Consider the following 17,768-nt stretch of genomic DNA (forward strand, 5'->3'; position numbering starts at 1 on the left):
AAAGAAAGAAAGAAAGAAAGAAAGAAAGAAAGAAAGAAAGAAAGAAAAGAGAGGGAGAAAGAATGCTAGTGGGCAAGGTAAACACCTTTAACCCCAGCACCTGGGAGGAAGAGGCAGCCAGCTTACACAGTGACCTTTAGGTCAGTCAGAGAAAGAGAGCAAAGGACAGAGATGTCAGGGTTCTTGCTGGGGATTGAACTCAAGTTGTCAGGCTTGCTGCAAGGACTTTACTTGCTGAACCATTTTGTTAGACCTACATGGCTTAACGATGCTATGCCAAAACACCTAGAAAAACCTTCACTTATTCACCATACAAACTACAAAACTAATATCGAATGTACCACTATGCTAAAATCCAATCATTTTCTAAAAAGCACTGATAGCAAGGTGGCTAAAGAGGTAAGGGCACACCTGCAGGCTCTCCTCTGACCTCCGTCCATACACCAATGCAAACAGTTTCTCCTCCCCACACACAAAGAAATAAATGGATGTAATCATCATTTTAAAAAAAGTTCTCTTCTTGCTGTGAGAAAGACGTTAAAATTGAGCAGGTACATTTACATAAGGAACAGGCAATACTTACAAAACCTCTAAGTCTGCAGGCAATTCACTTTCTTTTTCCCAGGTCAGTATATCTACTGCGTATCGAAACATAATAGCAAAAATGTTGTACGTTCTTGCTATCACATCTTCTGACAGATGCACGAGAGGATCCTGAGGGAGAAGGAAACACAAGCCCGTCAGTGCACACGGACTAGCTTCTTCCACTCTCCGACCCTAGCTCTCAAAACACAAGAAGCTTGACAGGTCTTGTTTCATAATGAACTTAATCCTGTATGTTACAAATACAAAATAAAATTAAACTTCCTAGAATGTTTTCTTTCAGTGATCTCAATTTTAAATCAACGGAGTCAAAGTATCCAGACACTGAAATGCCTCAAGAATATAACTGAACATTTTGGAATGGCACTGTACAGGAATCTCTACCTCTAACAGTAAACCAGCTTTTCAGCGTTGCATGGGAAGCTCCAGGCTGCAGAACTGAGGAAAGCTGTTTGCAGTCAAGCCTAACAGTCTGAGTTTGATCCTGGGGGCCTACTCGGGAGCTGGAGAGCCACCTCCTGCAAGTGCTCTGACTTTCTCACATGAGTGTGTGCTATGTACCTGCGCACACATGCTAGAGCCTACAAGACAAGGGAAGACAATCAGCTCTCAAAGCGACATGGGAGAAAACAGGCCTTGTCCTGGGAGAAGTCTCTTAAGCCAGCAAAGGATGTGCCACACTGTGTACTGTGGTTCTCAACTAAGCCAGGCACCTGACACAGCCCTCCCTGTATGCTCCTTCTGCCAAGGGGCAAGGTAGAATTTTGGTGGATTTCTCTTCACTGTCACACTGATGGGAGACTATTGCCACCAAGTGAAGGGGAACAAGGTACGGTCAACACAATGTGCCTCATGACCTAATACGTCTGTTCAACACATTTTCTTCATAATCAGACAGTACTTGCAATAGCTCATCTTTTTAAAATTATCTCTATTTTACTGGTTTTGCCTACAAGTCTTTCTACATAGCCCATGGTTTCCTGGGCTCTCAAGAAGCCAGAAGAGGAAATCAGATTCCCTGGAACAACAGTTACAAATTGTTGCAAGCCATTATGTGAGTGCTGGAAATCAAACCTGGGTCCTCTAGAAAAGTAGCAAGTGCTGCTCTATCAAGTTGCTGAGCTATCTCTCTAGCCCTGAAATGTTTGCACATTGAGGGAATCTGGCATTATTTAGGAGACAGAGGTCTGGTCTGTTATGCATTCATTTACACAAAGGTTTAACTGAGGAAGGCAGCCCACCCTCAAAGTCAGCAACACCTTCTGATGAGAAGCCAGCTGGAACGAAGTCCCAGGCAAATGCCTGTCTGCCTTCTCTTCTGGGCAAGTGCAGCCACAGCTACTGCCATCAAACTCCAGCCTCTGCAAATTTTGGCTTCCCAAAGTGACTGGGTGTTAGTGACTCTCCAGAAACTCCAGGGCTTCCGTGCCAACTGGGACTGCTGAGGCATCCAGCTTTATGGACTGTCCTCAGTCTCTCCAGCACACAAGCCAGCTCCTACTATATAAGCCTCGATTCTAACAATTCCCCTCTGTAATATATCTGCATTGGTTGATTCTGTTCCTGAAGAAAGCCCTGCCTAACGCAGCACTGTAAGTCTACAGCCTGAAGGGCTCTGCTCTGCACCTTGCCGCTATGATGGGAAAGAGGTCAGAGTCATCACTTTAAAACTGAAGCACAGCGCTGGAGAGGTGGCCCAGCGTTAAGATCACTGGCTGCTCTCCCAGAGGACCTGGGCTTGATTCCCAACACTCCACGGTAGCTCACACCTGTGACTCCAGTTCCACAGGGACTGACACGCTCTTCTGGCCTCTGATGACACTGTACTCACAGGTCCATATACACACAATGAAGCATAACTATATTCAGGAAATAGTTATGAAGAGTGAAATTTGATTTCACGTGACAAAATACTATTCTGCTCTTTCTATGCAAACGACTTTACTATCATTGTTCTGTGTGCATGTGTGTATGGTATGTTTATGTCTGTGTGTGGGCAGGCCTGCACTTGTGTACATGTGGATAAATGCCAGAGTTGATAGGTCTTTTTCTATCGCTTTCGACTTTCTATTGAGGTCAGGTCGCTCGCTGAAGCTGAGGCTTCTGGCTAGTCTCACTAGCCAGCTGGCCACAAGCATGACGACCTGGGTTAGCTGCAGCACCCATGTGAAAAGCTGGGCCTACAGCACACCTACGTGGGAGCTACATTAGTCGGTGGTCAGCTGTTGCTGAGACCCTGGCTCGAAAAGTAACGTGGGAACTTACTCTAACCCCGCCACTTGGGAGGCAGAGGCAGGAGGACCTCTGTGAGTTCTGGGCTAGCCTGGTCTACAGGGTGAGTTCCAGGACAGCCAGAGATAAAATAGAGAAACCTGTCTCAGAAAACAACAATAAATAGGGTGGCAAGCAACAGGCAAAATCAGACAACATTGACCACACACACATGCACACACATACACATACACACACACACACATGCACACACACACACACGCACACACGCACACACGCACACACACCCATTAGGGGTGTTTTACCTCCTCTTCCACAACTTCAGAGCTGTTCAGCCCATGTCTGTGACAGTGAGGCCCCTCTTTCCAGGCTTCCGTGTCGCCACAGTCACAGAAGCCTCCACCCCCTGACGTTGTCATCTTCAAGGAGAAAGAAGACAGTATCTGGTAAGTGTTCAAGTGCTGAGGACAGAAAATCGCTTGCAAGTTTCTTGCTATGGAGGGAAAATACCAAATACAAGGGCCCATCAAGTGTTCTAGTGAGGAAGCCTTCAGGTTCTGCCTGGTTTGAAGGGGAAATGGGCTCCTCTGTGACAGTGGGAAAGTTCAGGTTTCTCAGAGGCTGCGTTTGCACGCACTGCCTTCTTATTAGGAAATACTCAAGACTGCAGAAGTTCCCTGGGGCTCTGCTAGGGAGCGCCTGCTGTCTATGCTAATGACGCTGCAACCCAGTGGCTTCAAGGAAATAGTTTTTTCCTCTTTAACAACTCCTACAAATCAGTCTCCCTGAAAGGGCTGGTAAAAAGTGCTCATTGAAACTTTGGTACCACCTGGAGACTTCAAGAATTAGTCACACTTCCTTAAGCTACACAACTAGTTACTAAGTCTGGCCAGACAGAACCTACACAACTTTCCTTACACCAGAAATTCTGCTTTAAAAAAGCCCAACAGAAGAGAGTTGGAAATGGGTTAGTTCACAAGCACCAAATTGTATAATGACTCCTATTTATTCTGCCCAAAGTAAGCATTTCTGTGCTCTGCAGCACGGCATAATGAATGTCAGTCTGCCCTAGAAGCATAGGTAGGCAGCCCCTCGGGAAACACCAGCCCCGTTTTGCTGGTTCCTGTTACCAAACACCAGAGGGAGTAGCTGAAGGACACCAGGGAGCCTCTGGCTGCTTTATGAGAACAGAGACAACTGATTTTGTGTACATTCTTTTTCTCATCATCAACACCAGGGTAGGGGGAGTGAAAACAAACTGGTTCCCAGGAGACTCTGGCATTAAGAAGAGGCCTGAAGCTCCCTCCCTCCCATTGTATCTTCCAGCCAGAGTAAAGAGCTTTAGGAGGGAACCCAGGTGGAGCAGTGAGGAGGGAAGGGAACCCCACCTGCCAGCCAGGGCAACCAAATCAACCTGGCGACCTCTGGGGCGACTGGCATTGCAGCCAGCTAGCCCTCACACCCATGAAGTTTTAAGAGGAGACAGAGCTACTGAGCATGAAAGTCAATCCTGTGTGCGGCTGCCACTCGCGCATTACCGACCCTGTACCGATGGTCTCTGTGGATGCTTCCCAGAAAGCACTCCATGCATAAAACACATGTGGGGTCGACGGCACAGTCTCTGTGAAGTTAAAGAAAAAGAGAATGAATAAATCAGAGCACCGAATGCTAACACACTCTCTGCACAGCACCCTTCTAGGAGTGACCACATAGCCAGGGGTCAGACCTCCAAATCTGCTAGATCTTCGCCCAGTGAGATTAGCACAAAGGCTTTGTTTTCATACCAGAGGAGTGTACAAGGGAGCCTTTCAGCACACGCTTGACTAGAACAGTCCAGTTCTCCACAGGTTGGGAAGACTTGACCTAGTAAGCTAACCAAACCCCTAAGTCACAGCTGACCACTTTCTGTTGGAAGCAGCACCTACCGCAAAGGCCATGCCGGAGTGCTGACAATACTTTTCATTTTGAGACAGGGTCTCACTGCAGTCCTGGCTGTCCTTGAACTCACAGAGCTCTGAGCACCTCTGTCTCCTAAGTGTTGGAATTAAAGGTGAAGTTTTCTTTTGACTCCTCAATATTCTTAGATTAACTGCTCTCTCTGCTGGACTTTCCTGTTTGGGTATATTTCTCTCAGTCTCACCTCTAGTGGATGAAGGCCATTGTGTTTAGTACTTATAAAAAATTCAAGACAGTTCTGACAGTTTTCTTATTTGGTTGTATATAGTTAAAAAAAAAAAATCCAAAGAATGGAGTGGCTATCGCTCCCACAAGACATGGATGCCTCATACACCGAGACACGGAGGCCTCATATACTAAGGCAACAACTGCCATATTGACCAAGTGGGTTCAAGAGTGAATATAAGAGGCTGCAAAACCCAGAATGGAAGGTTTTTTCTTTTCTTTTTCAAGATTTATTTATTTTATGTATGAGTGCTCTAGCTGCATGTATACCTGCACACCAGAAGAGGGCACCAGATCACATTCTAGATGGTTGTGAGCCACCATGTGGTTGCCAGGAATTGAACTCAGAAACTGAACTCAGGACCTCTGGGAAGAGCAGACTGGGCTCTTAACCACTGAGCCATCTCTCTAGCCCCTGAAAAAAATTTTCTTTTTTTAAAGATTTATCTATTTATTTTGTATACAGTGTTCTGCCTACATGTACACCTGCAGGCCAGAAGAGGGCACCAGATTTCATTACAGATGGTTGTGAGCCACCATGTGTTTGCTAGGGATTGAACTTGGGACCTCTGGAAGAACAGCCATTATTCTTAACATCTAAGCCACCTCTTTCTATACCTAATCTGAAGAACACTCTCAAAGTTGACAAATATATACTACTGAACAAGAATTGGAAGTATGCAACTAATACCAATATTAATAAAACTTAAAAGAGCAGTAAAATGTCACTTTTCTATTGTTCCCTGTCCCTTGGACAGTAGCGCAGGAATCTGACTGACAATATTTGTTGCTCTGGCTAAGGCACTAGATACATACTTCACATCTGCCACTGGGAAAATGGGAGCTCACAGACTAGTCCAATTTGGGGTAACAGGAGATGTGAGCTCAGGCCAAGCCGTGTTCTGAGTTACCAACAGCTCTTTCTTCAGCACAGGTATGCTGTCTATATAGGAACTTTTGTGGGTACTCTGTGAGAGAGAATATTACCACAATATAACTTGCTTTTCTACTAAGGGTCAAAGTGCATGGAGGCTAGCAGCTGCTGCAACTTCAGAGTCATGCTACGAGAGGCCGCCCTATGACTACACAACACTGAACCACAGCACCAACCCATGGAGGCTGGGACTAGCACGGCAGTTGTGATGATGGCCATCCTTGCTTCACTATAATGACATCTCTGCATGTCCTGCAAAATGAGCTGTTCCCATCGTGCACCTGGCACACCTGAAAACTCCATGTAAGGACAGAAAGAGAGTGAACCCTACAGGGGCAAATCCCATCCCTAAGACATGTCTAAAATCCCAGGGGCACGATTCTCTCAAGAAGCCTGCATGTGCACTTGGCTCAGCAATAAAATTCACCAACATTCCTTACTTTGGCCCCAGAATTCTTTCTCTAGGGGGTGACAAAAACAGCCAAGAAATTGGACCGAGGTCTTGTTCTGCTCTTCCTATCTCAGAAACTACCCAGTGTTTGTACTAGCGACAACAGCTCTCAACAGCGGCTGCCACACTTCTGAGTTTCAGTGCCCATAAAAATAATCCAGTAAAACAGAACAAGAATTCTCAAAAACAAGGCTTGTTTTTCGAGACAGGATTTCTCTGTGTAGCCTTGGCTGTCCTGGACTCGCTCTGTAGACCAGACTGGCCTTGAACTCACAGAGATCTGCCTGCCTCTGCCTTTTTGAGTGCTGGGATTACAGGCGTTTGTCACCGTGCCTGGTTCAAAACTTTTATTACTATCAACTCATATAATACTGCATTATTTGTTTTTTCATATGTGGCATGTGTGGGTGTGTGTGTGTGTGCGCACGCGTGGGCACATGTGTGCACATGTGGAGTCAGTGAGAACTTGCGGTCGTCACTTATCCCCTCCGCCATGCTGAGGGTTTAACTTGGGTGTCAGGCTGGATGACAGACACCCTCTCCTGCTGAGCTTCCCTGCCAGCATATCATATGTTTTCCAATACTTACTTTTAGTATTTTAAATTACATGTATTTTTGTGCATTTGTATGTGGTATGCGCACTTTGAGTGCAGGTGCCTGCAGAGGATAGAGGTGAGTTAGACCCCCTGGAACTGGGGTTATAAGTGGCTTCAAGCTGACCAATATGGATGTTGGGAACGGAACTTGGGTCCTCTGCCAGAGCTATATGTATTCTTAACTTCTGAGCCAATCTCCAGCCACTAGGATATATTTTTCATGACAAAGTGTTAGTTCACAAATCTTAATTCACTAGCCCACTCCCAGGTTGCGTAGGCACCTGTGATGTCACTGGTTGCTGCCCCCAGAGGCACAGGATAAAAGGACCCCTGCTCTCCTCTCTTCTCTTCCACTCTCTGCCGGTTTCTTTCCTGGGGGATTCCACTCAACACTTCTGCCTCTCCCCCCCTCCTCCCTACTTCCATCCAATAAACTCTTTCCTAACAGATGTGTTATATGCATGGCATCATTTTAAAATAAATACTAATACAAAGTATGTGTCTAAGCATTTAAATTTAGCTGGGAAGAAAACCCATCCCATTTTCCCACATTTTATCATATATGGGTGAATAACTCCTAATGTTCTGGTATGTGACAATAAAAGAAAGGCAAGACAAATAAAAAGGGGCTTTCAGTCAGAAATCTGGTGATAGGACAGATATTCTGGCTTTGTCCATGTTCCCTGTTCCTGGCTTCCCAGTGGCTGAAACAATGCTGAGGTGCTTCCGGCCTGAGAGGGCAAGTTCCTTCTGACCTTCTCCCACTGTGCTTTCTGCCTATTTCTCTACACCAGGTCACAAGAACTGAAAATACACTCATGCGTGGCCCTTCTGTGTTGAAAAGAGCTATAAAGAAACTCGAGAGTAGGGGGCTGGAGAGATGGCTCAGAGGTTAAGAACACTCGCTGTTCTTCCAAAGGTCCTGAGTTCAATTTCCAGCAACCACATGGTGGCTATAGTAAGATCTGGTGTGCAGGCAGAATGTTGTATAAATAATAAATAAATCTTTAAAAAAAAAAACAAAACAAAACAAACAAACAAAAAAACCCAACAACTCCACAGTAGCTCCTAAGGGGATCCTAATGAAGACCCAGAAGTGGTCCTCCTCCGTAGCACCTAGAAGGAATACTGCAGAGGCCGAGAAGAACCCACAGATTGGCTTTGCTGGGTTTCCTATTTGGTCTGTTATTGGCATTAGATCTTACTTTCTGGCCCAATCACATTCCTGCACAGTTGTTTGAGCTACACCCATGCTCAATAAAACCAGAGAGGACGCAGCATGGAGTACTGGAGTACTTCAGAAGGCTCAACACCTGGGGGAGGCACACCCAGAGGGCACAGGGGGGGAGGGTCACCCACACCTGCCCTCCTCATCGCTTCATCTGTATTCTTTGCAAATACACTTTACAGGAGCCCAAGAAATAAAACTCCCTACGGCAAAAGAAGCAAACCCAAGGAGAATCACAGGAATCCCAACTGCTAAGCAGTCCATCCTGAACACAAGGGGGGTGGGGCTGGTTCAGAATTGTGACAGTGATTTGAGATGGGGTAGGAAGGGCCATCCTGTAGGACGGAGACCTCGACCTCGACCTCGACCTCAACCTCAACCTGTGAGACGTGACACTGCCTTCATGACTGACCGACTGCTTGCTTGGTGGAGACGTGGAGAGCTCCACACATTTTGGCATCTGTGTTGTGAGAATAAACCAGGAAAAATGGAAACTGAATCTGAGTTCTCCTCCATATTAGATGTGGTTTTAAGAGTTCTGACTCTAGGGAGGTAGCTCACTGACCCTCAGGTTCCCAAAGGATATTATTTCAGAGGCTGAGGAAGGGTTAATAAGACTCCACCTGACTAGTTTCCATCTGGTCGGTGGACAGTGCTAGGCAAACGTGAGCAGCCGCGTGAGTAGCCGAGTGAGTTCAGAGACAGCCAGCCTACGCAGGATAACACACCCCACCATCCCACAATCTCAGCCACTGAGAAGAAGGAAGGTGAGATGAAACACAGAGGCTGACCAACAGGCAGCACAAGGGGGCAGTGACTTAGAGAAGCAGACCTTTCCTCAGATAAACCCCAGAAAGCCCAGTGATACCGACAAAGCCTGAGCACAGCTGAGGTTCAGTTAGCGTTTGGGGTAACCAGCCAACTGCTGTGGTTGTCAAGGCACCCAAGAGGTAGATGAGTGTGAGAAGGAAGTATCATGGTCAACTTGAGTGGATTTAGAATCACACATGAAATATGTCCTTGGGTATGAACCTTCTAGAAAGGTTCAAAATGAAGCAGGAAGACCCATCCTGAATGCAGGCAGCACAATACCCTATGATGGAGTCCTGAACTGAGTAAAAGGGTGATGAAAGCTGAGGACCAGCATCCATCTCTTTCTGACCCCTGACTGTGGATGCCATGTGACCAAATGCCCATGTTCCTTGCTGAATGAGTGTGTCTATCCCCAATGCAGCCACCATCCTCCTCCATTCATTCTGGACCCCAACTTCTTGGGCCTTTGCTATGGGTGGGAGATTGGTGGGATCTCTAGGAATCATCCAGGTCCGCAGGCCCAGGCTGGCAGTGAGGTGAGAAGCTCCGTGGACTGAGCAGCTACTGGGTCCAGGATGGAGCCGGCACTATGGGGCTCCCCAGATGGCACTGTGTGAGCCATCCTAGCACACACTCTTGTAACGTAGCACATTCTACTGGTTCTGCTCCTTTGAGAACTCTGCCTAAGCACAGCAGATGGCATGGAGTCAACAGTAAGTCAGGGTCAGGTGAGACTCGGCAGGCTCCCTACAGTGCTGTGGGATGGAGACACCACAAAGACACTTGGAGGCCAGCAGGCGGAGAACTAGGGGCTTTGGAGTTCTTTCGAGGCAGCCACAAGGAAGGCAAGGTTGGAGCGCGTTCTACACACCGCTAAGTCCCTGCGCAGGGTAAGGAGGGTGAACACACATCACCGGTGGCAAGAGCCGAGGAATGGCTGCACACAGAAAAATGACGGGACTCAAGCTCTGCCAGAGCACGGAGTTACAAACTCAGGCAGGGAGAAAGCACTCTACACCCCAGACATCTACCTCAGTGCTTAGACAGAGATAAAATGTACACCCGTGGGCGGGTCTAGAAGCACCAACACCCCAAAGTCATGAACACAACTTGCCACCAGGCCCCAAAGCCATGAACACACCTGCCACCTGACCCCAAAGCAATGAGCACACTTGCTATGAGGCCACCATCCTATTGCTAAACACTGCTCTCTACTAAGAAAACTAGTTTCTCGGGAGAACAGTTGATTTGAAGATAGACTGGGAGATGTCACTGTGCATTTTGTGTCAGCAACTAAGAGAGCACTGTAAGAACACAAGCAGCATAAAAGAGCTGATGGCATCAAAGGTTCCTACTGTGTGAGGCTAGGACACGGAGCACAAGTGAAAAAACAAACAGTACTACATCAGCAGACACAGGTCAACGCATCTCAGGTTCAAGGCCTAGCACAGCAAAAATGTTAAAAAACAAAAAACAAAAAACAAAGAAACTCAAAGTCTGATAGTAAAAGGATGGCCAAAGTGCTTTCCCATGAAATTCTTGATTACACGGGGGGAAGTGACATCACAGTAGAGACAGCCTGCAGACAGCCCCATAAACAAGTGATCAACAGGACCACAGGCCCCACGACAGGCTTAGATTCCTCATCTCTGGGGCAACCTGGCCCAAGGTGCGAGGTCCATTTACCACACGAATCCAGCCTCAAGGACTTGTTCAAAAATAACTAGTTTGTAATCTTCAAAAGTGTCGAGGTTATGGAAACAAAAATCAAATAAAGACTGGGGGTAATTCAGACATTCAACTTAAAAGCACACCAAAGCGTGACTGGATTGTATTTTTGGGGACAAAAGGCACTGCTGAACCCACTGGATCACAGCTGCCTCCTTTTTAGTCACAGGGTTCAACTAGAGCTACTCTCCACGCACCAGCAGCGCGATACCACACAGACCTCAATCTGACAGTGCTTCCCGGAATCAATATTCTGATCACGCCAACAAGGGAAACCAACATGCAAAACCCAGATAACCTTACTTAGCTTACTTTGAGTTTTACAGAAAAGATGCTTTATAAACATTAAAACATTTAAACGTTAAAGTGCTGCTACTAAGAGTCTATCCACACAGTGGAGTATTACCTAGCTGTGTAAACTGAATGGAAAAATGTTAAACAGCAAGTTTAGTTCAGTGAACATATTTCTTTGCTTCCTTTGGAGACAGGGTTTCTCTGTGTAGCCCTGGCTGTCCTGGAACTGACTCTGTAGACCAGGCTGGCCTCGAATACACACAGATCCACCTGCCTCTGCCTCAAAATGCTGAGATTAGAGGTATGCACCACTACAACTGACTTGCATGTTAACTTTCATTACATTCATTTATTCTGTGTGCACGGGCACATGTGTTTGGGCCTTTGAGTGGCATGGAGTATGTGTGGAGGTCTCTCATCCCACCAGTGGTCTCTGGATCAAATTCTGTCCTGAGGCTTAGTGGCAGGGGCCACCTGGCCAGCCCATATACTCCTTTTTGTGTATATGTGGGCACACTTAGTTAAGATAGTCTGTATGTACACATGTACACATAATGCCCATGATACAGAGAATTTCGGGAAGGTCAGAAGTACTGACAGGGACAGACAGTGAGAAGGGGCCCAGGCACGGCATTCTCCCGCTTCTACCCTTGTGGACTCAGTTCCACCAGTCTTTTAAGGTCATCTTGTATCCGTCAGCCATGTAGCAAACACATCCTAGTTTCTACCATTTCCAATTAGAAAGAAATCCTTGGAGAAACGGCCAGTTCTCCATATAGGTCACAGCAAACACAGAAAGCTGTGAGGGTAGAAGCACCCAGAGCTAATAAAGGAATGGGAGAGGAACAAAGGAGCCAGTGTGGTGGGGTTCCACAGCCAATTCTGGAACAATGCCAGCATCAAAAAGAATCACTGTAAGCAAGATGTGTCGGGAAGGGTAAGGAAGGCATACTTGTTTCCATTTAGAAGTTCAAACTGAGGGCTTTTAATTGGATGGATTTCGTAATTTGGAAATAAAAACTTGAAGTTCTCCCGCAGAAGTGTAGTATTTTACCTGCAGGAGTAGGTGGGCTCCCCTACTTTGAACACTCGGCCACACAGATGGGAAGGCTTGTTCGCCTGCTCGAGCTTTGGAAATCCCAGCGCAGGGTCTTCACCGCAGATGTACCACTCCATTGGGCCCAACAAGATATGCTGTGCCAGTGTGTCTTCCTTCTGTGGGAAAGGGTTGGGACCTCGGCAGTAGATTTTGGGCACGCAGTGAGCTAAATGCTGGTATACTTCTCTGGTGAGGTCAGTTGCTTGCAGCCATTTCTTTAGAAAAAGAAAACAACAAAGTTTCAAATAAGGTCAACTGACTGCTAGTAATTATAACCAACTCCTTTTTTGGTAAAAAAAAAAAGTAATATCATATTTTGTTTATACTGAAGTACATTAGAATTTAATCTGGGCCAGCAAGATGACTCAATGACTAAAAGTGCTTTATGAGGATTCCAGGACCCTCAAAGGTACAAAGAGAAACAGACTCCACAAAGTTGTCCTTTTAGCCTTGACATGTGTCCCTACCATCTCTCTCTCTCTCTCTCTCTCTCACACACACACACACACACACTTCTGCGCGCACACACAAAATCACACACTCCTTATTTAGAACCCAGCTGCTACATTCGTTTGATTTCTAGTGCTTTGCTCAAATGTTACTCCAACTGTGACAGGGATTTTTATGTCAGAGATGAATGGAGAGATGGTGCATAGGTGTTTGTGTGTGTTTGTGTGTGTGTGTGTGTGTGTAATTTCTCATGAATGTCATCCTATAGTAAGAGCCTGGCCTTGACTATGGCTTCTTTTTCTGACCAACCTCTCTCTATAAATCCTTTCTTTCCCCTTGGCTCTGCCCACTAAATCCAAATGGAAAACAAAAGCCAAAACAAACCAAATAACTCTCTTTCTTTCCTTATGCTTCCAACTGGTTATATACTTCGGAATCTCACATGTGCCAAGTCAAAGTGCCCAAAACTGAACTCACGATGCTCCCCCCACCATCGAAATCTGTCACTCTATTTCTGTACTTTAGCATTTACCTAAGGACTTAAACCTGAGCACCTTCCTTCTGCATCGCTCAGCATCCTTCTGCTTTGTCTTCGCCTTCAGACAGGCATCCTAAAACTCTCGAATCCACTTATTTCTTGCTCTCCAGAACCTCTCACCCCAGCAGCAGGAATAGCAAAGTCATGTCCTACCCAGGATCCCCACAAGCCTCGTCCCTCTGGGAATTTTGTCTAACCTCACTACTGGGGTAATTTTGATAAATACAAACTTGATCGTGTCAGACAGCTTCCCACTGTGTTTCATCAAGGCCCTGACAAGGCCCGCAGAGCCCTTCTGTCTCACTTGCCCCTGCTTTATGGCCGCCTCTAAGGCACTCTTCTGAGTGCACTTGCTCTGCCTCCTGAAAGGTGTCTTCTCAGTCCACTTCCCTCTGTCATTCCCCTTGTGTCAGGTATAAATAGTGAGCACTAAGGTAGCCGGGTGAATGACTGCAAATATGTTTACACTCTCATTGTACTTACATTCCTGGCAAATGCCCCACGTAAGGAAAGCAGAGGGGAACGCCAGGCTCGCAGCTTGGGTGAGTTAAGTCTCTAAAACCAAACTGCTGAATCCTAGGTAAAGCACCCTGGAGCACTCCCTTGCCTCTCCCTCTTTCCTCTCCTACTGCACACATCCCTGCCCTCTGCCCATGTGCTCACTGCTCTCTTAAACTTCTTTGTGCCATACTGGCTCTAAGCCAAGAAAGACTATAAACCTCAAAATGTGCAATAAAAGTACTAAGACAGTGCCCTGAACCCACAGAGGCAGTGTTTACTTTGATATGTTTACTAAGCCTGCAATCACAGTCTTACTAAAACAGACTCCAGTTTGTCAGGAGGTGGTGGCTCACACCTTTAATCCCAGCACTCTGCACTCCGGAGGCAGAGGAGTTCAGGGCCAGCCTGGTCTACAGAGTAAGTTCCAGAACAGCCAGGGCTGTTTGTCTTCAAAAGACAAACAACAAAACAAAAACCCTATTCAAGCCAGAAACAGTAACATATACTCCTGGGGAGGGGGTAAACTTTGTACTCAAATGCTGCCTCTGTACCCAGAGATCTGGTTACAGTCTTAAATGTCGGCAAACAAAACAGTCATAAAAATGACTTTGGCACTGGCATTTTTATGAAGCATTTCCTGTCTCAATGTTGCAGAAAAACTGTTCTCTATCACCTCATTGGCTAATAAAGAGCTGAACAGCCAATAGCTGAGCAAGAGAGGATAAGGCAGGACTCCCAGGGCCAAAAGAGACAGAAAGGGTCTCAGGTGGGGACCTGGGGTAGCCAAGAGAGGAGTTGCCATGAGGACATGTATGAACAAGGAGGAGCCAGTACAAAAGTAGATGTCAGGTAATGGGCCACATGGCTGGGAAGCAGCCAGGCCAGCACAGTCACGTTAGTAGAACAGCTCAGTCTCTGCCCAGCTACAGTGACCTAACCTAACAACAAAAACAATAGGTCTCCATGTTGTTATTCTAGACCTAGATGGGCACAGGAAAAACCTTGCATTTCCCGTATACCTGTAATCCCAGAACTCCTGAGGTAGAAGCAATAAGACAAGAATTCAAGGGACTATGTATGAGCAAGCGTAGCACCTGAAAAAGTCTTTGGAAGGAGCTGGAGAGCTGGCTCAGGGGTCTAAAGCGTGTGTTGCTCTCTTGCAGAGGACCCAGGTTCAGTTCCCAGCACCCACATGATGCTCACACACCATCCATAACTTCCATTCCAAGAAATGCAATGCTCTCTTCTAACCTCCAAGGGCACTAGACATGCCCACATACATACATCCAGGCAAAATGCTCACACAAATAAACTAAACAAAAAAAAAAAAAGTAAATGTAAGGTCTTCATTTAACTCTTGTCTGCACAGTTCTCAGTCCACATACTTCCTTCTAAAAATAACATTCTAAATATCCATGAGGTGGCATATATTAACCTTTTAGTTAATCTCATGTTCCAGAGAACTTTTGTTGAAAATCTGACACTTGGTTCATAAGGCATGGTACTAAAAGAAAGGCTGCAACTGCAAACGCGAGTTTTTACCACTCGGGTAAAAGTGAATTTTCTAAACACTGACTTCATGTTTGCTGTTATGTAAGCATGAAGGGACTAAAATGACAATATTTCTCAGGAGACAAGCCTCAGATCTTATGGATTCTCCTCTTCTAAAGAGTAGCTATAAATCAAAATTCTGTATGTGCAGGAACACACATATAGGAGCAAGCATATGGATACACACACTTTAAGCTCCATGGCTACAAAAAGGACAGCAGAATCCTGCTGAGTTTTCCGCCCTTGAGACAAGGTCTTTGCACAGGCCTGTCTGTCCTCGAACTCTCAGGTCCTCTGACTCTGCCGCTCAAGTGTGGGATTAAAGGTGTGAGCAACCACACCTTACTTACTGAGTTTTAAATGACACCTTTATTGTCAGGTAAATGAAGATAGGAATAAAGGTTATCAAATTAGCCTCTGCATTTTTTCTTTATGAATGAAAAAGTAAAAAGTGAATAAAATTTTAATTGACAACACTACGAAAGGTTTTACTTAGAAGTATTTTTCCCCAGTGGGAGACAGGATAAATAAGAACATATAATGACATACATACATACATACATAATGTATGTAATGACATACTTACATGCATAATGAATGAATGAATGAAAAAAATCAATTCAGGGGACAGTGATATGGTTCACAGGCTGAAAGCACGTGCTGCTCTTAGAGAGGACCAGTGTTTGGTTCTGGGCCCTCACCTGTAACTCCAGCTCTAAGGGACCCAACACTCTCTTCTGGGTGTTGTAGGTACCTGCACTCACATGACTATACCCTCCTACACATACGCACACACACTTTAAAGGCACGCTGACACCAAACCTGGCCAGAAATAAGTCTTGAATAAATAGATTCTTCCAAAAAGAAGGACTGGGGGTATGGCTCAGGGTAGAGGATTTGTCTCGCATGTGCAAGGCCCAGCATCCAGGCCCGCTATGGTAAGAAAGAAAGCACAGAGAATGAATGAGAACAGGGAGTTTTAAAAAAGATTAAATTTCGGATGGTGAAATGGGTGGAGGGATAGGAGGGATAGGCCTATAATATGAGCACTTAGGATAAGGAGGCATAAGACCAGAAGTTCAAGGTCATCCTCAGCTACTTAGGGAGTACAGGTCCTAATTAGCTGAAGCTTGGACAAGAGAAGGGACAGTGGCTGCAGAGAACCTGGATTCAGTCCCCAGCACTCACATGGAGGTTTACAGCCACCTGTAAGTCTAAATCCAGGGGCTTGGATGACCTCTGTTGGCCTCTTGAGAGCACCTGCACACATATATACATACACAAACACACATGACCACACATACATCCACATTAACCAAACATTAAAATCTTAGAGGAAAGAAAAGAGTTAAATCCTTATATGAAAGAGGACATTAGTACAAAAAAGAGTATCTAATTTTAAATATCACTTTATTATGTGCTATTACTTCAAAACCTAGCTAAAAGGCTGACATACGTTCATTCCCTGTCTCTAGAAAGTAACCACCAGGGGCTGGCAATGTGGTTCAGTAGTACAGAACTCACAAGGACCCGGGTACGACACCCAGTACTGCCAAAACAAGTGAACAAATACGAATTTACTACTGTTGTGTGAAAAATTAGATGCAACCTAGTATTATTTGGTCTCTATAACAGGCACCTTAATCTGATTAAACTTAATATGCACCACTATATAAAGCAAGCAAAACTTAGGGCTGTCTTTCACAATGATTGCTCACACATTTCTCAAAATAATAAAATCAACAGCTTTTTCTATCATTCTCACCTGCTAACCACAGCAGGGTCTTCCATGGGCAACATTAACGGGCTTTCTAACTTGGCTGAGCTCTAATCTGTCCTTAGCTCAGATGCAGGGACCAGACTAATAAGCACTAACTACCGTCTAAGTCCCCATCAAGGAAATAAAGAAACTGCCACCTCATTCCACTAGAGTAAACATGCTGTGACAACATTTTCAGCTTTCCTTTCATTGAAGCCTAAGTATAAGCCTTGGGATTGGGAGCAGGCAAAAAATTCAAACACGAAAACAAGACAATCCCTAGAGGTCAGCCTCCTTCACGACTCTAAGTATTCTAAAGCCAATTAAAACTGCACCCTTCAAGCACATCTGGTTTGCTTTCAAACAACGCTATGCAACCTGTGAGTTAGTCACAAACAGCAAACCCTACTGGTTAGATGGAGTGTGGGGAACAGGCACAGGAGCGGGCAATCGGCTCATGACGAGTGCGCAGCATCGTGATTGAGGAGATGTAAGCCCAAATCATGAGACAGTGCTTCACACCTCACATAATGGCAATCAATAATCGAAAACAGACACGCGCTGGCAAGGATGCGGAGAACTAAGAACCGTCCTGCACTGCTGACGGAATAGAAAATGCTGCAGCCACTTTGGAAAACAGACTGGCAGTTCCTCAAAAGAGTTATTAACATATGACCCAGCTCCACTCCTAGGGATGTGGCCAAGAAAAATCAAAGCGTGCACACACACATCTCTACACAAATATTCACAGTAGCTCGTTCCAGATACCCAAAAAGCATCAAAGTAAATATCGTTCCATTCTGAATGGAG

At 45.6% G+C, this 17,768-nt stretch overlaps 1 protein-coding gene across 2 annotated transcripts in view; it reads right to left on the minus strand.

The window, feature by feature from the left end:
* Ubr2 (ubiquitin protein ligase E3 component n-recognin 2) overlaps positions 1 to 17,768 on the minus strand; it is an 81,752-nt gene that overhangs the window by 59,746 nt on the left and 4,238 nt on the right. For both annotated transcript variants that reach the window (XM_055613228.1, XM_055613222.1), the window contains exons 2-5: positions 12,115 to 12,374; positions 4,378 to 4,456; positions 3,141 to 3,254; positions 584 to 714 (exon numbers count right to left, since the gene is read on the minus strand). In XM_055613228.1, coding sequence (XP_055469203.1) covers positions 584 to 714; positions 3,141 to 3,254; positions 4,378 to 4,456; positions 12,115 to 12,374 — 584 coding nt within the window. The remainder of the gene's footprint in view (positions 1 to 583; positions 715 to 3,140; positions 3,255 to 4,377; positions 4,457 to 12,114; positions 12,375 to 17,768) is intronic.

The sequence above is a fragment of the Psammomys obesus genome, unplaced genomic scaffold (assembly GCF_907164565.1).
Source record: "Psammomys obesus unplaced genomic scaffold, mPsaObe1.curated_primary_1811, whole genome shotgun sequence".
Lineage (NCBI taxonomy): Eukaryota > Metazoa > Chordata > Mammalia > Rodentia > Muridae > Psammomys > Psammomys obesus.